Source organism: Semicossyphus pulcher, unplaced genomic scaffold, assembly GCF_022749685.1.
Source record: "Semicossyphus pulcher isolate SPU_LCO1_2020_fin unplaced genomic scaffold, fSemPul1.0.p SCAF_18, whole genome shotgun sequence".
Lineage (NCBI taxonomy): Eukaryota > Metazoa > Chordata > Actinopteri > Labriformes > Labridae > Semicossyphus > Semicossyphus pulcher.
The window spans coordinates 3201390-3227302 of NW_027211691.1; the positions used below are offsets into that span (position 1 = coordinate 3201390).

The 25913-nt window shown below is 45.6% G+C and overlaps 1 protein-coding gene across 1 annotated transcript in view; it reads left to right on the plus strand.

Annotated features, from left to right (window-relative positions):
• LOC138595814 (partitioning defective 3 homolog) overlaps nt 1-25913 on the plus strand; it is a 409339-nt gene that overhangs the window by 295979 nt on the left and 87447 nt on the right. Inside the window, exons 19-20 of the mRNA XM_069667257.1 lie at nt 4270-4503; nt 8872-9097. Of these exons, the coding sequence (XP_069523358.1) occupies nt 4270-4503; nt 8872-9097 (460 nt within the window). The remainder of the gene's footprint in view (nt 1-4269; nt 4504-8871; nt 9098-25913) is intronic.

Sequence of the window (25913 nt, forward strand, 5' to 3'; positions counted from 1 at the left end):
TTGTCAGATAGATGCACCATATTACCGAGGATGTGATCTAAAAGGATTAAAGTGACATTTTCATTTCACCTCGACTTTAATGGTTTTGCTAGTTCGGCAAGTAAGCTAACATGGGGATATAAACAGATGTAGAAATATATTTATCTCTGGTTGATTAAACTACACCGGACAGGACAGTAGCTAACGTCCTTGATGGAGATATTAACCAGTCTGTGTGATGATGATTCCTTTTGTGACTCACGTTCATTGTGCAGAGGACGTCCTCTGTCGGGCTAATAGTCCACAGCTGGCAGAGACATAGGAGCCTGCTCGACCCTCACTTCCACTGGGTTACCTGGACGTGGCCTTCCCCTGACCACCTTGGAGGCTATTTTTAACACAATTACCCTTTTACCACCCTGCTTAAAGCCTTGGCTCTCAGAATAAATTATGTGTAATGGAGCTCCTGTCTGTACACAGATCTTTACATGCAAGGGCCTTGTGGTGAATAATAGCTGGGGAGCGTAGTTTTAGCTGCTCTAATTATACTATGGGCTCCTGTCCCTGTAATAACTGCCACTGATTTATTCATGGAGTTTGCCATACCTCCCCTTTAAGGTTTAATGGCAATGGATCTTCTCCAATTAACTGTCCTTGCCTTTAATCTGGCTAAGGAACTCAGCACGTTGGATATTTCTGTCTTTGGCCGTGACAGAATTCCAGGTTGCACTTTTCCCCCTGTTTGATTTGATTGTCTTTCTTTTTTTGTGTGTTTCATTTTGATTTTCATTTCTCCTCCAGACGTGCAGGGAGTGACAAATGCGTGTCTGTATGCAATGGGGGAATATGTATTTTCATCCCTCTGAATACGAGGGAGATGAGGAGCAGAGCACTGAGGCTCCTGTTGTGTGATAGGAATCACATAATAGACTGGCATACAGAGAGCTGTCCGTCAAACTCTCCCAGGAGAGCCGGGGCTGCTTCTGTTCTGAGGAAAACAAAGGCAGGTTCGAGGCAGCCGGGGTCTACGGGCAAACTTTCCCGCTCTGCCTCGCTCTCCCGCTCTCTTTGTCTCTCCGCTTCTCTCACTCATACGCCGCGTTGACTAGAAACAATGGCGAAGGGGGATCGTGGTGCGGAATACCGAACGGGAGGATTATTCCCTCTTTCCGAGTACAGCAGATGTCATTTATGTTCCCTTGAACTGTTGCATCCTGTGCGGCTCTAACTTGAAATCCCATTGTGTCAAACATGCACCCCGGCTCCTGCGTGTCTGCTGTTGGCAGTCATAAGCTAAAAAAACCACACATTTACACGCCATTTGTTCTGGGTTGAGTGTTATACACAAAGTATGAAAAATTACAGCGTTCCCCGTCATATCTGCGCCTATGTTTCCTCATAAGGGTTTTTTTTTTCCCACTCTGTCCTCTCTCGTCCTTCCCATGATGAGATTACTCCGTCTAAACAAATGAATTACATGATTTTTTACTTGCATTCTCTTCAGTCTTGGAAGGCTTCTCTCTCTCCTGGCATGAAATCTGCCATAGTAATCAGAAATGGCCCACCTCCTCTGAGGAACCAGGCAGTAAAATGAATCTTCTCTTCCAGAAAGCAGAGAGCGTTTGACCCCCCAGACATTTGTAGCTCCCAGTAAAGTTTCATTTTACTGTCTGATGCAGCCTGAAGGCGCACACATGGCTCTTCCCTCTGCACGTGAAGCAGCATTATGGGATTGGTGTTCATTTATTCGGGGAGGCACTCTCAGGATTGAGTCCAGGTCCTCTTGGGATTGGGCACTTTTATTAACATTGACGAAAGTATAGCAAAATGGCGTGTCAAAGACTTAACAGTACATTAACCATTCTGGAAATCCAACACTGCTGGCTAACAGCTGACCTTTTAGCCTATTTGACTTCTTTGACACCAGATCTTTAGCTGCCATGGATGATAGAGAAGCACTCAGACTCTCAGTGAGGGTGTTGGAAGCAAACGCAGCAGAAAGAGGGATGCCCTTGTGACCCTTAAAATCCTTAAAGTAGCTTCAACATCCTCGCTTTCTTAAAAATGGGAAGATGATTGAAATAAGAAATCAATCAGCCTCGGCCTTTCCTGCATTTTTACCTCTGCAGGAAGCCTGTATGGACGGTGTGTGTTTGAATTGTGAAGCTCAGATAGCTGGGTAATCACGACTGAGCTGCAGCAGGTTTGCTTGGTTAAGGGATCAAGAAGAGAATAGCAAAGGAGCTCCGCTGACAAAGAAGACAAGCTGTCACTGGTACATTTCTGATAACAGAGGCTGCATATGTGCTTTCTGCACCGCGCTGCCAGTTAACCTTGTCTTTTCTCTCCTCTTAACTCCTCCACTCCGTGCTTTTGAAATCTGTGTTTATTCACACCGCTCCGTGTTTCTCCTCTTCCTGCCTCCATCGCTCCCACAATGAGACAAAATGCATTTCACAGGAGGTACTCGGTGAAACTGCCACAAATTGTTTTCCCTCAGTGATGGGGGTTTATTTTCTTTGCCTAATCCGTGTTTGGCTGTGCAGCCCTCCATGTAAAGATCCACTGTGATCACCCAGCAGCAGCGCTCATGCCTCATTTAGGCCACTTTAAACATGTCGTGGCTCTTGTTGATGGTAGCTGACATAGAAGTGTGTGTATATATCATGAGTTTGTGTTATTGTGTCTTTTGGGAGTCCCTACATGGGGCACAAACATATGCATCCAGTGTTTGCATGTGTGTGTTCTACTCAGTGGGGGGAACGCCAGACCTTATAGCAACATTTGCTGTTGTAGACCGACAGGAAGAGCAGCGGAGATGTTTATTTACACCGCCATGAATTCGCAGAGGAAAAAGAAGCACACACGCTCTACATGTGGGGGGTCTACAGGGAGTCGTAAAGACACAATGCCGCTCTGTCCAGACTCCATCGACATGTGCTTTACCCACAGAGAGTCAGAGAGGCCATATAAGTAATTTAATCAACAGTTTATCCACCTTCACTGACAGTTTCCTCTGCAGAAGTTTGCATCTAACAAGGCTTTACTCGCACATATTCAGAAATCCATCTCGTTACGTCCGACAGCGCCGCGCTGCACGCCGAATCGAGGCAGAATAAAGGGGACAGAAAATCAACCAGGCTGCTTGTTTACCAACCGGCAGGTAAGGTAAGAGCTCCGGGGAACTGACGGACGCTCCCTGACAAAATGAAATACCAATACCTAAGTCACGCTCCACTTACATACCCTAAACAAACCCCTGGCAAGCATTGGGAAAATAATTACAGCTGTCCGGGGCCTGGCTCCGCTGGTGAAGTGGTCGACTGTTCAAAAATTCACTTAGTCTTCTGCACCAGCTTTATCTGCGTCCGTTCAATGAGACACTCCGTCTGCAAAGTGTTATATATGAGAGACGACGTCATAACACATCTTAATTTCTATTGTGTGTACAATTTACATGTTAATGGGACTTGCTTTGCATAATGGTTACGATATGTGCAGCATTTATCAGTGCAGGCAATGTAAAGGGGGCCACTGGTTTGTCTTGAAGGAGTTATGGCCCAGTAAACCATACTGCAATACTCTAAGGTGCTTTGCTCTGCGTGTGGGCTGTGTTTACATCCACCAGGCTCATCAGCATATGTGTTGAGTAAAGTGTTGTTCTGCCTTCATGTTGCACTGGTCTGCTGTCTTTACAATACATTCAACTGCCTTAGAAGTACAGCGATATGGGCCGGTGAACACAAGAGATGTATAGTAAATAAATGGAGGTAGATGTGTTTATTCTATGTGCCGTCCCTCCCTCGGCCTCCTCTGTGTTTCACGCAGAGAGTAAAGGGGAGCAGCAGGAGGCGCACCGCCTGTGGAAACAGTTATAGGTTTACAGTCTATCTAAACATTTAGTGACTTTATTATATGCTATTATAACACTATAATCATGCCGGTACTGTGCGACATTGTTCTCTTTGATAGTGGTCCATTTATATGCATTATATTTCAGCCACATTGTTTTACTCTGCAGAGACGAGCACAAAGGTTGGATCATAACTCCCCAAAGGAAAGTGTCTCAGTGAAGATATAACACTCTGTTCTCATTTCACACCCTTCATCAGCCAGGAAGTGGCATCGTTTGTTTTTAATATTAATTGCCAGACTTGCACCTTCGCTTTGCTTGCCAAGCCCGGCACATAACATCATCCTAAAAGAAACTAGCAAACGTGAATGATGATACCTTTTAGGTGGCTTTTGTTGGAGTCGTCTGGCCTCTGACGCTATTTCCTCTTTCTGCAGGTGCTGAGGAACTAAGAATGGGACCCTCCCTGGGCCTGAAGAAGTCCAGCTCCCTTGAAAGCCTCCAGACGGCTGTCACAGAGGCAGCGCACAACGGCGAGATAAATGTTCACAGGCCGCGCTCACGCATCGTCAGGGGCCGCGGCTGCAACGAGAGCTTCAGAGCTGCGATCGACAAATCATACGAGAAGCCTGGTGTCGCTCCGGCAGAGGAGGAGAACAGCATGGATACACGTGAGTGCTTTTATTAAAGGCTGTTTATTCAGAGTAGTAATGTGCCCAAAAGTGTGCCTTTATATAACGTACTTCAGAAGACATGAGTCGATCATTACAAAGACATTCAGTCAGTGTAATGTAGGCCAACTCGATGCTTCCCCAGAGCCGCTCCACAATGGCAGAATTCACCCTCAAGTAAACTAGGTTAGGGATCCCCACTTGCACATCTGCAATAAGCGTCTAGGTTACACACTCATTAATATTCACATGCTTCATGTTGAGTGGAATTGTTAGAGACTGTGGCAACATGCTTTCCCAGGAGCCGACGTTCCCTTAAAGTGCATTGCCGTGTTTTCCGACGGAGTGCATGCAAGGAAAACTTTCAGCTGTTTACCCACACACGTCAGGGCCGTATTGTATCCATTGTAGCAGTGATATGTATGCGTAATTGCATTTACTATGGTAATAAATGAAACACTACTCTTTCCTTCAGCCTGTGCCAGTTTGTTTTGGCACATTATGATGTACAACTTTGCCAGCTTTGCTCTCATTTGTTTTCCTGCGTACCTGACTGGGATTTAAAGCTCAAATTCCGTACTTTATTCTAAACCGTGAAGGCGATATATGAGAGGAAAGACATGCCACCATGCGTTTGAGCGAGTATATCCATCCCTTTGGTGTTTGATGACAAAAAGACATGCGTCGGGAACAGGGAGACAGACGTCTTAGGTTTTCCGACAGGTAATAACCCTGCAACGCCACAAGAGTAATCACCAGATATAAATTTCCTTTCACCATTAAAGAGCTGGGAGACATTTGAAAAAGAGGGAATTATTTGCCTGAAACGCTTTGTTCTCGTAAGCTCTGTCGGCACGCCACTAAATACAGTCTTATCTCGGCAAAGAAAAATGGGGAAAGCAACCGATTTCCCCTGCCGCGGTATATTGCATTCTCCCCCATGATATTCAAATAACTCTGTTTTTCAATTTAGATAAAAGCAGCCAGTCTGCTCGTCACTGAGGTTAATAGTCAAAGTTGACAGATAAGCCGCTGCCTTCCTCTGCTCCCAGACTTTTATTTACATAAAATAAGAATGTGGCATCGCCCAAAGAAAATGTGTCCCCACAAGATATCCTGCTGGGCGAAATGGACTTCCCCTCGTGCTACTTTGTGTTGCATCGTTTGAGGAAATGGAAGAGAGAAAGACAAATCTGCCTTTGCTGAAGAAAAGTCCCGTCTTTCATGTGCTGGAATAAGACCGGCAATTTTACTTGTCTGTCATAACCTTCAGTGACAGGCCGGCTAAACGGCCTCATTATTAAAGCAGGAAAGTTTAATGGCAGAGTTCCACCAAAGTGACAAAACATTTTCTGTCGTTGTCTGTCTTTGCAAATTATCTTTCAGCTTTTTGACACTTTCATCAGTGCTTGTGCCGTCATTTGAGACTTTCAGCCGGGGTCTTTTTCTTTTCACTTCCATTAAATGTGTGTGGATGGCCTCACCTTCTGATGCCTGCTGTTATAACGTTGAGTTTGTTTTGGTAGCAGAAGGCTTGTTTGTGTGTCTTTGCTTTGTCAAATGTCAAAAATTACATTGACACATAAAACATTGTGTCTCCTTTTGTTTGGCGTTTGTATTACTATCGCCTGTTTATAAGAAGTGGCCATAGCTTCTCTGTGTCCTGCATTCTTCTGCCACGACATAGATTTTGCAATACCGTTCACGGAGCGTACGTGCCGCAGAGTGATTAAATAGCGGCTAAACCTGCAGGACACACACGGCGTGAGGTTGTGTGTGCCGACAGGAAGTAGAAGACGGCAAGCTTTCATCTCAAACAGGGCTGATCATGCTAATTAAACACATATTTAAACTGCAGCTACTTTTTCATGCGGGTGTCAGAGTCGCTGAGCCGACCAGTGTGGTAAAAGTATATTTTTTTTGTTTGTTGTGTTAAAAGAAAATAGACTTAAAAGTCCCAAATAATAAGTATGATTGTTAATTGTTTATATGTATAGGAAAACACTGCATTTATCTGATTTCATTTCCTGCCGGTCCTCGCTATGCATTATTATATCTTGAAGCCAGAAGAGGACAGAACAGAGCATCGAGTGAGGGGATTAAGGAGAAAGTCTTAAGGTGCTTTTCGACCAAAAGTTCCAGGAACTTCACTTCAAGAAACTAAATGGTTCCTGTGGCCCATTATTGTCTGCGTTTCCACAGCAGCCTAAAGTCCACAGAAGATTATGCAGATCAGGCCAATGACGTATGAAGAAACTGTCAAAGTAACCGCACTACACTACCAGTCCAGTAGGTGGTGGTAATGCACCTTTAAGCTGGTTTGCCAACCGCCATTAAAACTCAAAGAAGAAGAAGGTATCATCATTTGTGCGACACTACAGTTAGCCTGTTAGCATGGAGGAGATTTGACTTGTGCTGTGTTTGATCGATTGCATTGCAAGTGGATCAAACACGAAAGCTTGTGTCTCTTTTTTTTCTAATGTCGTGCAGCCCTAGTGGGTGAAATAAAAGGCTGTGTGTATTCGACCAATCAGAAACGATCAGCACTGCAGGCCCAGCCCTAAAAAGTTCCTGGACCTTTGGGAAGTACTGCCCCCTGAGCAGGGACTTTTCAGGGGGTATGTCAACTACCCTGGAACTAAATTTAGACCCTGGTTCCCTGGAAACGCACAGAGTTCCTCAGAAGGTTCCTAGTTCCTGGGGAAAGTTCCTACTGTCGAAAAGCACCTTTAGATTACCTCCCCAAATGTTCTTTATTGCTCAGACCCAGGCTGCCAATACAGATCGTTCACAGCTCAAAACAGGGCAGGGTACTCCTCCCATAACACATGAAGGCCTTTACCTCACTTTTATTCCTATTTTACGTTTACTTCTTATACAGTCAATGGATCTAACTCAATATGAGGCCTTCGTAAGAGAACATGTAAGAACCAGGCCACGAACAAATGCATGCACTTGCACACACACATACACGCACACATGGCCACTGCCCTCTGGGACGCTCTGGATTACAATGTTTAGCATGTTATCTGCAGCTTGGCATCATCAGGCAGTTGCAACATTAGCACTCCTGCTAATCTCAGTCATTTAAATAGCCAGATACAGCCACAGCTGCTATTCACTGCCATTGCTTCTAAGTAGATGATAAGCAGGCAGCGCATTGAGTGATAAAACTGATACCCATCCAGAACCTGCTCCCAGATTTGTGGAGGTGGAGACATGGAGGGGAGGGCCTGCATGCAGCAATGACTTGCATAATTGAGCAGATTTAAGCTGCGGTTCGCTCTCTATTCCTGCCGCACGCCGCCTCGTGTTGAGATTCCTTTTCAGTAATTTCCTCTGAGATGGCGGCTGAAAGAAATCGCAGATAGCTGCACAGATCACAAGAGAAAACAAACCCCCTCTGTTCCTTGAAATGGGAATCTAGCTGCTCCACCCTCGCGTAGTCTGTCTCATCGCGTATGCCAGAGATCCATCATGGTCTCCCCTCCCTCTCCGTGCCTCATGATAAGCGCTTTTCTCGTCTCCATCAAAGGCAGAACTTAGACGACGACACGCAAAACTGTAACAAGTTATAATCTGAAGGACATCTACCTCACGCCTCAGAGCCACAGATCTGGCGTAGACATGCAGCCATGCAGATTCCGAAGTGCGCCACATTTGCAATTAAAATCCCTGAGAGCCTTTTTTTCAAGATTATTTAAATGTATAATTACTGACAGATTAATTACATTTTGCACATCAGCTCTGATTAGATGTGATGGAAACTTTGAGTTTAATCAACCCTGCATCACCTAAGGAGTTCGATTTCAATTTTATGTCTGGGTTGAAATTAGTTCAGGCTTAAATTAGGAGCCAGATTCACACGACTATCATTACAGCGTGCACTTTTTGGTCACATCATCATCATCACATGAAAAAAAAAAGGCGGTTCTCTTGTGAGCTGTGTGAAATGTACACATTTAAAATAACTCCAGGCTCTCAGCTAAGTGAGATATGTTCCGCTGAATACTATTCTCAAAGGGTTGCACAATACAAATATATTCTGCTCTAATGAGGAAGATGAATTCAGTGTGTTTTGTTCAAAGCTGCCATACCTTGTGGGACACAGTTTTACTTTTAATGGTTTATCTGATGTTGCCAGAAGAAAGAAGTGAAGCTTTGTAGCTGATAAAAAAAGAAGTGGTGCTGTGTTGCTGATCTCAATCGCAGCTTCTGATCCATGGGGAGTCAAGTAGAAGTTAAAGTTTTTGTCTGGATTTATTGACTTACATTGTATTTTCTTTCCATCCCTGTGTTTGTGTTCTTTCTCCCTCGTCATATCTTTATTCACCACCCTCTCCTTCCCCCGTTATCTCTTCACTCCAGTGGACGAGGACACCGAGGGGAGTTCCAGATCAGGCCGCGAGTCGATGTCCACCAGCGGCGACCTCATCGTGGGCCCGGGGCTGAACGGCAACCTCTCCAAAGACGACAGACAGAGAGATCGCGACAAGTCTGGGGGGAAGGAGAGGAGTAAATCTGAGAGGGAGAAAGACAAGGACAAGAACAAAGCCAAGAAAGGCGTGCTGAAGGGCCTGGGAGACATGTTCAGGTAAGAACGAGACAAAGCTCGGCTCCATCCCTAAAAACAAACCCCCCCCTTGTGTCGCCCCGAGCACAAATCACTATCTGCTTTATTTAATTCCACTCAACACGTTCACCACTGAATCTTAAAGAACTGGAATGCACTCTCTGGATGTTGCCGCTGCTAATCAGGTACCCCTCTCCTTGAACCCTGTGAGGTGCAGGGAGGGGATGGAGAGGAGAGGGGGGGCGGTTATCGACCTCAAGGGCCTCTGGCACTTTTGAGCCAGATTATTTTTAATAAGGGCAACATGTTTTATTCATAATCCCATGTGTGCGCTCCTCCGATCCAAACACGCTCCGCATTTGTTAAACAGCGGACAATGTTCAGGGCCCGCGCCGGTGATAATGTGGGAGCTGTGGTTTAGGTTCTGGGGATGAAAGACGTTTGGGGATGAATTGTTGCCTGTGGCTGGTTTTCTCACGAGCTGTCTCATCATGTCGCTTGTGAGATTTTTACCTTGGGAGACAAAGAGAGGTGGTATGATTCTGCTCTTAGCAAAAGATTCAATGTCAGGGATTTAAGTTGGCGATAGGTCTCACCTGCAGTAAGCCTTCAACAAGATTTCATCACTACAGGGAGTGTGTGGTAAAGTCAAACACACAAACTACATTTTGGGGTTGTACGTGGGTCTCCAGTCTGGAGTAAATCCACTGCCTCTGAGGATAAAACAGGAAAAGTTTAAGATCCTCACCCTGAGAATAGTGACTCTGGACCATGCTGTGTTCAAAGACAATACAAGGAGAGCTGTGCAAAGAGGGACTGTGGATGAAAATAAACATCCTGCGGGTATTCATTCAGGGGGAGTCACATTAATTATTTCAATTCCGTGCACATTTGAATACGGCATAAATTAACGGTGGGGGCGGTGCAGGCCTTTATCGTGCCGTAAGTTGTTTTCATGTGGATTAGTTTAATGGGATTAGTTAGCGTATCGCGGTGCACGGCTCAGTAATGAACAATAAAGACGACAAGTGTGTTTCGAGGTCACGATTGAGGAATGCGGGAAACTCGCTTATCTTCCATTATTTTCCCTTCCGCGGTGTCTTCTAACTCAACTGTGTCTCTGCGTCCTGTGGCGTTAATGTACAGTGCGGGCTCACACTCAAACGGGCCGACATTCTGTCACACACCAGGCGTGAGTGCATATGTGGAGACGCACACATGTTCAGGAGAACACGCAGAGAAGTGTGCAGGATTAGTAAATGAAAAAGGAAATTTAAGCTGCAACTTTGACACTCTTTGACAGGCAATCAGCGCCGTTGGCAAACCTTTCTGAGAGGCTGTGTGCTCAGCCCGATAGGTGGCTGCTGGGTGATTTTAGTTGTGCACGTGGGCCCTCGGCATGCCCTCCTCAGTCTCATCATCGTTCTTCATTATCTTTGAGTGCCACAGCCACTTATGAGTTGGCACGCGGCAGGCCTCGCTGACACCCCCCGCCCCAACCCGCTCTGTGCATTTAACGCCCGGCCCCATGCCTCGTGAATGCAAAAAGGCAGCCCTCTAAATCGCACGTCTCTGTGACTCCCAGGCTTTGTCTTTCCCTCATTCTGCTGCTCCTTCTCCTTGTTGATACCTCAAACAATTTTCTTCTTAAAACGGTGACAGCTCTTACACCCACACATCTACACTGTCCTTTTCTATTCTCTCCCCGCTCTCTCAAAATCCACCCAGCAGGTTTAAAAAGTTAGAGATGGCAAGGAACTGAGGTGAGAATGAATGCGTCCCACTGGATACAATAACAAACTTTTTTTTTTTGTAAAGAACAAGTGATGTGAGATGCCTTGCGGTCAAAAGGGAGGAAAGGAAAATAAAGTACAAGATCTGTTCTGTGTCGCACTTTTAGCGGTTCTAGCTAAAGTTTTGACAGTGATTTCAGAACGGAGAAGTTTCACTGTGCGTGACAAAGAGTTCGGCTGACAGTAACTCTCAGCCTGACAAATCACGGAGTGAATTTATATTAGCAAGTTGCACATGTGAGTGTCTCACCAATGCATCAAAACATCAAAAGGCAGCCTGATTGGATTAATCCTTTGTAATGCTTGTCTCCGCTGCTCTCATTTGCATGAAATGGACAGGCAGGCGCTCACTTCCTTCTGCATTTCTCACACATGCATGTCTTACACTCACGTTCTCCCTCTAAGGAGATTTCAAGGAGTTTGCAGCGCACTGCAATTTGAGCTCATTTGCATGCAGGCCTTTGGATGGCCTGATGAACGTGAAGCGCATGTCTGCTTAATGGACAGCCTGATTGGGAGTGCATTAACATCAGAGCCAGGGGAAAGGAGGATGGCCTAATATAGGGAGAGAGAGGGAGGATAGAGGGAGAGACTGTGAGATAAATACTGTGGGCGCAGGAATGACTGAAAGTGTTCGAGTGCGTGATGGAGGGAAAATTGACTGCCTGAAGCCCAAAGCAAAGAAACTGCAGATCCCGTCTTCCCTGCCTCTCTGGATTCATACTGTACTGCCTATAGGATAACTGGTATACAGTCCTGTACCATGCAGTAATGAATAGCTTATAATCTCATGAATGGATAGCAATGTGCAAGCATGCATAGGATAAAAAAACACCCCCGGGCCACTTTGACTTCATTGTTATTTCAAGGATGTCTGTTGCATGCATGTATCGCTGTGTCCGTGTCTGCATCCAGTGAGCTCTATAGGGGAGTGTAGGGCCAGTGCATCATCCCCTCATTCATTGCATGTGATTATTCATGTCATTTCTAGTGGATAACATGTGATCATTACTTTCTGATCCTATCAGGCTTGTTTAGATGTTAGTAGCTCTGCCCAGGGCTGTGTTAGCATGCTAGCAGACAACGACGTCTCGGCCGGGCCTGAAAGAGTCTCTTCAGCGTGCCTAATGAGGTGTTGTTTATCTGCTCTGCGACTGACTGACCTCCTATATCCACTTCTCCATCTCCTAATGTGGTTATTGTGCGTGTGACAGTGCAGGAGATACTCATCCTGTGTTATTTATTACATTTCTCAATGTTCAGTGATGAATTGTTAACACAAAGTGAAGTTTTATTTTTGGACGGATTAAGTAGGCCCTTAGATGGACATTTAAGTCATGCATGTTTATCTCTGTCTTCTGTAAAACCTGTAAACCTGAAAAACGACTCCCTAAAAACACAAGAACATATCTCGGTTAGGGTGCAGGGTCTCGTCTTCTCGTATAAATCCACCTTCTTGTGCTAGCTTTAGCTCGTGGAGTAGTGAGCTCCTACGCAGTACACGAGGAGAATGCACACAAGGTCGACAGGTAGGAAAGCCATTCAATTATTCATCCCATCATTTATTGGATGGTTTATGTTATCTTTATCTATTTATCTACTATAATTTATTTATTGCTGCCGGCATGTAAAGACAATTTCAACGAATGTAAGGAAGAAATGCTACTTAAATAAATTGCCTTCGCTCGCTTTAAGATGAGCGTGTTAACAGTCATATTTCTACATTACCAGATTATTTCTTGTGTTTGTTTCTGACAGAGCAATGGGAATGCAGCATACAGTAGGGATGGTGCAGTAGAGTGGAGCAGACAAGCAGGGGAAGGCTGCAAAATATGCAAGGCACAGTTGGGACAGGGGATGGGGGCCAGAAGGGGTTGTGGGGGTGGGGGCGGGGGCTTGGGTGAGGGTGGAAGGAGAGAGGGAGCGTGTGCAGTGGAGTGAACTGGGGCACCTAGGGAGAGTGGGAAAGGAGGATGAAAAGGAAAGAGAGAGGGGGAATCAGAAAAGAAGGGAGCTTTTCACAGCGGCAGTCACGGCATCGTGCTGCTGTCTGCCTGCAGGGAGGAGAGACGATCTCTGGCGATTTGGTACATTTTGTGTGTGTGTGTGCGCCCGCTTTGAAGGTGCATGTATATTTGCATGTGCGTGCATGTGTAATGCATGTTTGCGTGTGTGTGTCTACAGATGAAAAGACTGTGTTAATGGGCTCTGGCATCACCCTCACCCTTTCTCCCTGCTGCTTCCTCACCCACACACACACACACACTTACCCTCACCCCTACCCCCTGCTCCCTCCATCACCACCAATCTGATAAGTGGCATGCCTCACGCCGAGCCATCAGAGGACAGTGCAGCTCAGTGTGACAGCCGTGCAACCCCCCCCGCCCACTCCACCACCCCAGGGACCTCGTCTGCTCTCCTCCCTGCAGATGCAGCTCCACTCAAGGCTACACGGGAGAGATGCAGAAGAGAGGGGTGTGGAAAGGGAAGCAGTGGAAGCTGAAGGAGGGATGCTTTTTATCCTTCAATGTGTATTATTCTTAGGCAGTGTGGAAACACGCTGGGAGTGCTGGAGTGTGTGTGTGTGTATGTGGGAGGGGGGCTGTTGGCACGGGTGTGCATGCGTGAGTATGCCTACAACATGAATACTATGCCACGAAAGCACGATTGCCTCATGTGCTGCACGGGAGTAGGTAGTTAGCGTGTTCCTGTGCTGCTCCGTGTCTTCCTGCTATGTGATTCTTTCTGCTCGTGTGGGTGTGAACAGCTGATGGCGGGTAAGCCGGTTTGATCATTAATACACCGACATGACACATGCATTAGCTCGGCTTTTTATACACACACTCTTGGCTCAGAGCGCGCCTCATGGATCAGCTTTCTCTGCATAAAGCCGACCCTCGTCCCTTCCACCTTCCCCTGCACACGCACACAAACGCTCACATATGCTTGTGGTATTATGCCACAGTTGATTTGGAGACGGCAATTAGCCGCCTCCACATGTGGGCCCTGACATCTGCTCAATGTAATCTGAGAGAAAATTATAATTGTTCTTCTTTAGCTCTGCCTCACTCGTCAGATCGTCTGTGCAGAGGTAGTAAAGGCAAACACAGGGCACGGCTTCAAGCTGAAACTGGGACATGGGAATCACAGGCAGCTGGAGCGAGGAGAAGAATATGAGTAATGCAAGAAAATATAATTATTAAAAAATAATGTCGTTGACTGTGGAAGGTGATGCAAGAAAAACCACACGCCCAGCAGGGTGGTCAGGGGTTGGGGAAGCTTCTTTTTAGTCTCCAAGGATTCATATACATGAAGTGACTTCCTGTCAGCTCTAGGGGTGCATTTGTGCAGCCGACCATGACCTTTGACCTCCCTCTGCAGTGAGCTAAAGCAAAGTGGGCAACAGATTTCCCCTGTCATGGATAAATATTTCAGCGGGAACTCAATAGTGAACTTTGGTGGCTTTTCCAAGTGCAAAGTCATACCTCAATATCACCTCCAAGTGCCTGCACAGCCACAAGAAATATCATGTCACATAGGGCACTGTAAAAGGGGGGCAGGAGGGGGCTTTTTCAACGCCTTGGGAAAAACACATTTTCAGAAGCACTCCCTCCTGCGTCTTCGAAGTCGGGTGCAAGATCCCAGGATTTTAAAGGGGTCATTTTTGCAGGTCGAACTCCAAACTCCCTGACAAAAATGTCCTCTGAGTGTGACATCCCATTACTGTCCTGCCAATCATGTACCAAAGACGCCCAGCGGGGACAAAACAACAAACAACACAGCCCCCCGCTGAGAAGATTAGCCCCACTGTCACAGGGTGCAGCGGGAGATGAAAACAGTAAAACAACAAAACTCTTCTTTACGCCAGGTTAAGTGAAAGCTTTGCGTGTGGTATCACAAAGAGGGATGTCGCTGTATATAATGTAGACGTAGGGAGGGCCTGAGAAGGAGAGGATGATCAGTGACTTTAGCCAGCATGCAAGAATGAGAGATGGGGGGGGTGGGGGTTCAGGCTGTCCGGCCGCACTTCCTCTGCTTTGGGCCACTCAATGCAAATGTGATTGGGCAGCGCTGGGCCTCCATCAGACAGCCCTGAAGTAATTAGGTTTAGAATGATCATGCAGCGCTGCGAGATAGACCTTGAAGCATGGGGAGCAGTGTGCGGGTGCTGTGTGTGTGTGTGTGTGTGAGGAGAGGTGGTGTTGCACGATGGAGTTAATTGAATCTGAAATCTTGTCGGCCTGAAATGAGATCCAGCGATGTCTCTCACGCTGCGTCTCAGGCAGAGGGCTGCAAACATGACTGAATTCATAAAGTGTGTTATTAAAGAGCTCAAATTAAGTGTAGCAGTGCAGCCCCTCCGTTCTCCGCCAGGCCCGAGACTACTAATAATCCAACCCCAGCGGAATCACACCCAGACCCCGCCATGGAAACCCACCACTGGACTCTTCTCTTCTCTTCCCCTCTGTTTTTGGTTTCTTCTCTCCTCTTCTTTTCCTTGACTTGTGCTTTTTGTCTCTTTTCTTTTTCTTTTCTTTTCTCTCCCTCTCGTAACACGTCCTCCCTTCTCTTCAGCAGCGATCTCCCTCTCTTTCCTCACCCTCGTTCCCCTCCCTCCATCGTCTCTCCTTTCATCAACCTTGATGTTCCCAACAGAAAGCGCCTGATGTTTCTGAACTTCCTCCCTCTCCGTTTGATATTTGTTTTTAGCACTTTGAGACACTTTGATTCCACTTTGATGTTATTTTTTTTCCCGCTTTGGCCCAGATCGCTTTGATCAATCGAAGAAAGGCTGTTCCAAAGCGAGTCGACTCTCAGAGGACGGGCGGATTTGAAAATAATGAGAAAACATTAAGAACATGTTCAAGGATCTGAGAACGGCAAACCCTGTTTTGTTTTTTTAAATAGTACAAATGAGTCAGTAAAGCCCCCTGTAATAAAGCTTATTTATTTAATGTATGTTTTGGTCTGAGGAAGGAAACAGATATAAGTTGAATTAGAGATGCAAAGCATGCTTGATGCTACAGAGACAGAGGTGAGAAAAGCACATGGGAGAGCCTATTTATTCCCCCTATGTGCAATGCAAATGAAGTGTGCAGTCTGCTACAGTAGGACTCATTGCTAGTCCGCTCAGCCATCCAGCGGGCTTAGCATGTAATGAAATCGAGGCCTTTGGCTGAAATGACCTTTCCCATCCGCTGCGTTCCCACCCGCTGATGTGTACACACACCTTAACATGTGAATGAGAAGATGGGTGGTGGGGGAGAAACAATCACAGTGAAGGCAAGGAGACAAAAAGATGGGAAAATTGCTTTTGAATTACAAAGGTAATATCAATCGATGTTGAATTACACTTCTGATTTCCATCAAAGGCAACCAGTTAAAGCCAGGAACCGTATTCCTCTTGTTCTGTCAGCGTCTCGACATGTGTTCGGCATGTAAAGTGAAATTGTCTATTTTCCTCCCGCTTCTCCACGTCTCCCTGTCTCCCTCTCTGATCTTTTTCTTCCCTGTCTTTGGTGAAAGTGTCACAGAAACGGAGATTCTTCTCATGGCCGGATCGTAATTTTATTCCTGCCTGTGTTTGTTGTGAAGCAATCTTTAATGAGGTTCATTCGGCCATACCAGCGTGTGCGAGCTGTGAGTAAGGGAAGCGTGAATGCGAGGCTGAGCAGGGAGAGAGGAGGGACGATATACTGAAGGGTCCTGAAACAATAGATGAAGACCAGTCGATATTTCCAGCTGCAGATCCATATCAAGTCCGGATCAGCGCCTTGTGCGTTAACCAACTATAAACAGCGGTTCATCCTGACAGTATGTATAGGAAATATGGATTTATGTGCAATGCTCTTGTTCAGTGCCGCTGCAGGAAGTGATATAGTTACTGATTAAAAAATGTAATCAGTAACCGAATCCAAGTATCACAATTTTAAAGTGACACTTCCAGTATCTGTGCTTTTAATGTATAATTTAATAGTTCTGTTCTTGCTGGTCTTTAACTGCATTCTGCCGTCGAGCAGCAGCAGTGTGATGGAACTGAAGGCCAGCAGACAGAGGAGGAGTGTTCAGGGTTATTTATCTAACCCTGCTTGTGATGTACAGTCACTATCCCTGCGATTCCACTGGGTTCCTACTCTTACTCATCCTCACTTTACTCACAATTACTGTCACTCCCTCCCTCTTTCTTTCCATATATCCACCCGCATCCCTCTTCCCTCCTCCCCCCCGGCTGCCCTGGAGATTCATCGTGGCACTGACAGAAAGACCTCTCCCGTCTCCCTCTGAATGCTGGGAGGGATGTATATCACGGATCAGCGATTCCGCTGTCTGCTCTTTCCGACGGACTCAAACACAACGTTTGGGCCGGTCTGCGTCCATGCCTGTATTTCAAAGTCTGACGTTTTACGAGACAGAGAACCCCGCCGCGCTTCTCCCCTCGCCTGTCCTGTGTAGGTGGAAATCAGGCACGTGAGCGTCACAGAACGCATCTGTCTGCAGACTCATCAGCATGTAAATTAGCTGGGAATTAGTTGTTAGAACAGAGGAGACGAGAGAAGAGGCCTGAGGACCAGATTGATTTATGAGGTGACATAATTATAAGTCGTTTCCTGTCATCCTGAGTAAATATCCTGTTCGGTTTAAGTTGAAGGAAGTGAAAGAAGCTGTAAATATATCATAAAGCACCTATAAAAGACGGATCCTTGTAAGTCAAATAAGACAAAATCTGTACAGAGAATTTGTCTTTTCCACTTCCACTGTCGCCATCATTAAAAGAGCAGAGCAGACTTTGCATGCTGTGTTTGCTGAATGCTGACTTTTCGTGTTTGAGTCACACAGCAGCAGCAGCAGCAGCCAGGCCGGGGATACAGAGAGTGGCAGTGATCAAAACGGCCCATTAGGAATGCAGTGTGCCATACTGTATCTAGGTCACAGCCTGAGCCACCTACTGTAGCTCTGAGAGGAACCACAGTGCTGTCCCCCTCCTCCCTCCCCTCTCCTCCCTCCCCTGCATCTGCTTGTGTGGGCTAGGTTTGGGTAAGCGGCGGCCAGATATGAGTGTGTGCATGTATAAAGGCACATGAGATCATGTGTGTGTTTCTGCTTATGCATGGGATGTTGTCAGCAAATTCATCTGGCATCCAATAATGAGTCTGTTTGCACATACAGGGAGAAAAACAGGATGATTATGAGTGGGGAAACACACACACACACACACACACACACACACACACACACACACACACATACACAGACACTAACACAAGGCATACCCCGACACCTGAACTTCCCTCTGAGCTGCTCAAGTGTGTCTATGTAAATCGTCCTTCAGAAACTCCCTCCTCACTGCGCTCTTACGCCCTAACAAATGGCTGTATGAATGCGTTTGGACTGTTTATTTGTGTTGTAATGAGAGGCTTTAATCAGCGGTGTCAGGGATTTGAAATGTTCCTCTGAGCGTGTGCAGAAACAGCCCTCCCCTTCCTCACACACACACACACGCACACACAACTCAGTGATTTATGTGAAACATTAAAGGCAATCATGTCGGGCTGGGCCTCGTCCTTTGTGTTGCGCAGGCTGTTTGAAATATGGAAAAGCCAAGCTGTGTATGATATACAGGCACACACATATAGATAACACACACACACACACACAGATGCTTGTGTGTACCTGCTATTGCTTAAAACTGAATAATTGGCACACAGAGCAAACAGATGAATGCTCTCTTCTTTCATCTTGCGCACACACAAACCCACACAAACTTTAAGTTGTAGATAGACGTTCACATCCCCCCGATGCCCACACACATACACCCTTATTCAGTTCAACGCTGTCTTTGATAGCGATGGTTTGTAGCTCCAAAGCAGAGACATCCTCAGCCATTCACTCTGAAGCAGTGTCTACATGTCGTCTGCTCTCTGCGAGTGTAAAAAAAACATTCTCAATAAGAGCGGATTAACTGAAAATCCACCGTGCCCTCCTCCACACTTACGCACGCGTATTCACACATAATGGCACAAAGGAAGATCTGAAGGAGGGAATACCAGGCTGCTGACCGTTTTTCACATGCATGTATTTATTTAAGTCCGAGCCCGTTACTCTTGCCCTCCTCTTCTTTTTGCTGTTATTGTTGTGCTTATCTCTTTGTGTGTCTTCAGTTATCTGTATTTCCTAACAACCAGACCAGCGTCGGAATGTTGTTGTTGTTGTTCAGGCCATTGGACACACATGCATTGACTTAGATAAGAGGAAAATAAAGACGGCTGGAAGGAAAAACAGAGCAAGCCGGAGAGATAAATCCTGAAAGAGAAGTGTGAAAAGAGGAAAACATCTAAAGGAAGAAGGCCCGACTAAATCACAAGAAATACTGAGCAACATCAATTTCCATGCAGAAAATCGCTTCCATAGAATAAGCTCTTTATGTAAACAGTTGGGCACAGTGGTTGTGAAAAGGACTCTCATTTAAATACAATGATCTAAGATGGCGAACGAACGCCTGTAAATTGTTTTGTTTTTCATTATATGGCGAGCGACCACGTAGAGTGTCACCGAAAACTGAACATTCGCCAACATCACGGTGTCTTCTTCGCTCCGCTGGGAGACCGAAGAGGCGCAGAAGTTTCTGGTGAGAATCGTTTTTTCCTCCGCCTCGCCCGTGGCACTGTCGCCCTACTGGGGCGCGGCCTGATGTCATGAATAAATGCATGTCATACCTCAACGGTGCGGGACACGCCACTTTCTCACCCGGCGTGAACCATTTCAACTCCCATCCTCCCTCCTCCTCCTCCTGTCGCTCTCCCCACTGTTTTCACACCGTTGCTGGAGGAATTAGGGCTGGCTTCCCTCCACAGCCACAGCCAATCAACAGAAGCCCCCCCTCCCTTTCCCTCAGGAGGAAATCTATTGGTTCTTTGTGCGCAAGCCCTCCTCCAATGAGGTAAAAGAGAAGAGATGTTATATCTTGCTGTGCCCTGTAAGAGGCAGAGTCTCTGTAAAAGGCAGGGGAATGTGCAACTGCATTAAAGATGGTGTTATTTTAAAGTTACATTCCACATCATGAACCCAAAGACACCTCACACACATCGCATCGCAGATCAATCTCCTTTAAGGCAATGCTTTCCATCGGATGCATCAAATAGTAGCTCCTAGTTTAAAAGAGGTCTGGCTGAGCAGGGAAAGCGCTGACTGACATTACAGGTTGTGGATAATGAGTTCCGCGGGGAGGAAGATAATCGGCTGCCGGTGGCTGGAGGCAGCAGGGGACAACAGGAGAACATCCTCCCATATGTCTCTGGGGTTTGTGTCCCTGGAAACCAGCAGTGGCGACTTAACACTGAGGCCACTCGACGATAACGGATGCCCCTTTAATGCCTGTTAACGATCGCCGGGTCACAGTGTGATTCCTGAGAAGGGAAAAAAAACTCTCCCTTTTTCTTTCTCTACCTGTCTTATTGGATTTTTTACAAGTCGCAGTGTGTCTCACCCCAGGTAGAGACTGTTTACTCACCACAGCTGCAGCAACACTTAGCTAGCGAGGAGGACACACAGCCTTGCCTTCCTAACAAGACACTATTAAAATTACATGCCACTGTCAGGGGCTTGCCCCAGGTGCAGCAGCGTGCAGAGATCATGCTCTATATCGACATGGCCTTGCATTAGGCGGTGATAGGAGAAAAAAGTGTTTATTTGTGCGTGAGCATCTGCGCTCGTCTGAACTTTCTGCTGTGTACTTTTCTGCCATCAATAAAATGATAATAAAGTCTTTTGATTTCTCTGCAAAACAAAAAAGTGTATTTTTTACGGAGCTTTATAGATTATCACCGTGAAACGCAGTGGGTGGAGGCAAATTTATTTATTTTCTTCCAGACTGTGACAAATACAGTTTGAGGGGGAGCTGAGACACCACATCAGACGTCTGCGGGGGACTTCGCCCTGGGAGATTTGGATTAACTTTCAGGTTGGCCGAGCAGAAACCATAATGATTCTCTCTGTCTGCCCTTGAAATTATCTTCTCATCACTTACTCAGATTGATAGATGCAGTCCCTTCCTCCTTTCTGGCTCACCTGTTCCGTTTGCAGGTTTGAATAATGCCAAAAGATTCAACAACATATAAGATGTGTGCGTCACGTGACGGAACATCTATCGCATCCTCGCATTCACTTTGAAAAAGTGCACATCTCAGGAGGAGGAACAGACAGCTATTTGTGCTGTCCTCTCTCAGTCAGCAGCTTCCTGTGAACAACCCACAAATTCCCCACAGAAGATGTCAAAAGCGATTAGCTTCTCTCAAATCTACTCCCCAGATTAAATGATTGTAACAATCAAACTGGCTTTGAGGCTTTGCATAATTTACTTTTTTCTCCCTCTTTGGAAATTCTGTCTTTGACTTTTTCCTCCACTGTTGTGCTGCAGCCTTGAAGTATTATTACCCTGTAAATCAATGAAGATGATGTATGAGGCATCTACTGCTACTGGTATAAACCCTTCTGTTTGCTGTGATATATGAGGATGTATCATATTGAATGGAGTACCTATTTACTGCCTGCTTTTGGAGGAAAAGCAGATCCATTCAGCACAGCCAGCTCCTCAGTAATGTGCCTAATGTGCAACAGTGTTGAAAACATTTTATTTTATGATGTTTTCTGCAGACGGAAAATTCAAGACACTTTGATTGAACGCTGTAATTTTACTCCTAATGTTTCATCGCATCAGCGACCATCCTAACATTAATGTAGCATATATTATATATGACTGACACATGTTGGATTGCATAGCACCCAAATGAGGTTTGATAGCCGATCAGACTTTATTGAGAGCAAGCGGGGATAAATCACACCGAGCAGCTCCAGTCTAAAATCTGTCAGGACTCTGCATATCAGCATCCTACTGATCAAATCCGCACGTTACTCAGCTGTCATGTGTTTATGCTCATGTAATCAAAACTAAATGTATTTCTTCCCAGGTGATTTTGCAATCTAAATCTCTCCACGCCATCATTCTTTGTCCTCCGACGGCCCCTCTGCATTTGTGTATTCATCGCTCTTGCTGTTTGCCACAGTGAGATAGACGCTTAGGAACGGATCATTAAACACGAGCTTCGGTCTGGTGGACTAAAGCAGAAAAATAAGATCAGACTTTTATAAGATGGCAAATGGCATATAATTGTTAACCAGCCTTTAATGGAGATATACGGTGCAACAGCGGCAAAGAGTGACCACGGCGAGTCGTTTGTCATCACGTTTAAACAGCGTGTTCTTAAAGCAGCTGTTAGGAACCGTCATTATGTGTTCATTTTTGTGGCCCTGTAAACAAAAGCATCTTTTTCATACAGCTGCTGGCCTGGCTGGATGAAAGATACAACTTGCCTTTAATACTTTTTGTGTTGTTTTACACACAGCTGTTTGTAGGATGCGTGGCGATGAGTTCATGTGTCCATTTGTGGCTGTTTAAGATTTACTGTAGATTGACAGTGAAACTTTTTAAGCTCGTAAATGCCAAGCCTGAGGCTGATAGGTTGTTTGCTTTATAGGAATGTTCATAATAATAAGTCACCAGCAGAATATATGTTAGAAGCAAGGCCAGCTTGAATGTTACATCATAAGTCGGTTGTTCAGGGCCTATCCCAGCTATCATTGGGCGAGAGGCGGGGCTACTACCCGGACTGATCACCAGTCAATCACAGGGCTGACACATAGAGACAGACAACCTTTCACACTCCCGCTCACACCTACGGGCAATTTGGAGTCACCAATGAACCTAACGAGCATGTCTTTGGACTGTGGGAGGAAGCCGGAGTACCCGGAGAGAACCCACACAAGCACGGGGAGAGCATGCAAACTCCACACAGAAAGACCCGCTACATTATAACCGGGATTCAAACCAAGAACCTTCCAGCTGTGCAGCCCTGTGTATTCTGTAATGTAAAATCTCCTACTTTCTTTAAACTGGCTAATGTCCTGCTTACTGTCAAACTTTGATAGGAAAAATGTACATAAAGGCCCTTCCTGTCTGTTGGGATCAGACCCTATTACAGCCATCAAAGCATACTTATACTTATACATATTAACATACATATAGATACATATTAACTTGATCTTCCATTTCCAGTTAAAAACTCCTCATAGTTGATTGAAAGTAAAACTTTAAAAGTCTTTTGGGGAAAACATGTTTCATTTTATTCTGAAGCTTCTTCTGTTTGGGCCACAATAAGCTGTCTTTTCCAAACTTCTGTAGTGACTTCATTAACAAGTTTTAGCTGCCAATCAATATGCTATTATCAAGCCTCATCAACCTCACTCTACAACTATCCCGATGCCAGCTATAATGAATGCCAAGGTGCCAGTGCTGGCTCCAGGGTTACAGAAATGGGCATGTTTTCTCCTCCCTCCTGACTCTGATTAACTCCAAATGATTTCTGTTTTTTATTGGATTCCGTTTGTTTTCTTCATCGAGACACGTGCCGTGAGGAGACAGGTGTGACGGTCATCACTGTTTGTCGAACACTGGTACCACAGATTCCTATAGTTTCCTGCTGAGGAAATGACGAGTGTAGAAACATTACGTCGGGTTTGTGCGTCAGTGGAGGTTTGGTGGCTAATCCTGTGTTCCACCCTGGTCCCCACTGGCTGGGCTCAGGCTGCTCAAGTGAAGGGCAGAGCCATGTTGTCAGTGAACCAGCAAGTGTCCCGATAGCCTTCTAATAGCTCTGGTAGTATGGTTTATTCCTCCGCCTATGCTTTGATGTGGGACCTCCTTCTAAGGCCACCGGCGATGGGGGAATAGCCCTGCGTATGGGAGCTGCTGCACGCCCAGGGTCTAATCCACCAATATGCTGCCATGTATACCAATTCACTATGACAAATCCCTCAATGTATTGATGTTGATCCAGAAGCAGAAGAAAAAAAGTTCAGGGCAGAAGTTTGTCTCCCCGCGGGTTAGTTTATGTTCTTTTTTCAGGGGGGGTTGGAGTAAGACGAGACAGAAAAAAATTGAAAGAGGAAAAGAGGAAGGTGTATTTTCCTGAGGAAGTTAATGAAAGTCCTTGAAGTGAGGCGAGAGGAGCTGTCACCTGCCCTGGTGATAGATAGCGCGCTCACTATTATTAGCATTCCCAGCCCCAGAGTTTTATGCCTTACCAGAGCCATTTGTTGATTAATTAATCAGGTAATGTATGCTATCTGTGCTACAAAAGAGCCCACATATCGCTCCCTTGGCCTCGCACGGGCTTTCTGCGCAACCACAAACCAGGATCTCCCACCAGGCCACGGTGCATTCAAAAGATTACAATTCTAAAGCCGCCCGACCAAAGAGAAGCCATTTACACAAAGGTCCTGACTGCTTTCAATGTAAAGTGGAATAATAAACATCCGTGAGGGGAACAGGATCCCATTTCATGAATACATTCACTTCCACCGGCCCAAAGTCAACCTTGTCTGATGACATTTTTTCAGCTTTCTGTGAAAGTTTTCAAACTGTCAGATAAAGCTCAGCTTTGAGGAAGCACAGAGCTTAGTGCTTTCTCTTGTTCCTCTGTCTAAGAACGTACCGCTCCAAAATATGGAGGATCGTATGTATGTACAGATGATGAGTATAGTCATGTTATATAAACAGTCAATATACATCATATTCTGTGATTATATTTATTGAATTTCTTCTCACTTGGGGGAACATGTCCTCCGGGCCATACACAACCTGTTATTGACTTGTTTACTGTCATCACATTCGTCCATATAGCAGCCTGTTATTCCCCCAACCTGACATTCTAAAAAAGTACAAGGTTTGCAGTATTTAATTTTTAATGGGTTGAGAACATTTAACAGCCGTACATAATAAAACAGAACTTGTATGGTTGTTGTATGGTTGAATCTACACCAGCGCTGTAGCGTCAGACAAACGTACACGTAAGCGTCACGGCCGCATCTATGTTACAATCTACACCGGCTGCAACTGCAGCAAAGATGAGTCTTAAAGTTAGCCGATGGTAGTTGTGATTCCTGGCCATAAATAGGGGCGGTGGTGACGCTAAAAAGTGTGCGTGTGTATTTTTAAATTGTGCATAAACTCTGTATTTACGTAGGATGTAGAAGTCAGATGAGAATGAATTATGGTGTACCCAGATGTACATATTCATTGCTCTTTCTAATTAATCTTGCCTGCTCATCTAGTTGATCAATAACTTCAACAGGATACTGAAATCAAAGTTGGCCAAAATTAAGCGATCACATTGTTTAATATGGCGTCCTTGGTTGTTGGTTAGTATTTACAAAGCAGTCGATGGCTTTCTACGCTTCACTGACGCGCAGCAGCGAGAAAAAATAATCTTGACGCATAAAACGAAAGGATCAGCAGAAAATGACTCGTGTATTACACCCGCCTCCCGTGCAGCGTACGCGGCTGCTGGAGATTGCAGCAGTGAATCACATTGGAGCGGCTCTGTCCCGGCACACGCGTGTCAAAAATACACTTCAAACTAGTTGCCTGTGTAGACTCCCCTTTACATAATACACACAACACAACATTTCAAGTCGCGTGACTTGTCGACTCTTCTCTCTCAAGTTTTACGCCGCTACATCCTTACAGCAAGTGGGAAGTCAGGTGATGTAACCGGCCTCTGGTGTCTGTCAGGGGCTGGGGTTCAAGCCTTTGTGGAACAAAAATTCAATGTAATTATTTTCACTCACACCATGAAGTGCCTAAACCTCAGCAATGAGTTTAATGTTCACAGTGTGTTGGTGAGAAAGGGAGATAAAGGGCACCTTCAAACAGACACTAAACAGAAGTTTCCTCAAGTGTCTGTATTAGACGACAAAAGGAGGCCATGACTAACACTTAGTATGTAACCCTCCTGTCGTGTTCGTTCATCTAATGTTACCCAATCATTTCCTATATGGCGGCCATTTTTAACCGGGAACACCACAGGTATTATATCAATTAAAATGGTGATTGGCAATTTTATATGTTCTAATGGTGTGGAGGATGTCGAGACCTCGAGGCAGTCAAATGTAAAACACAACATTTATGATTGATGACAGATTTGACCCGA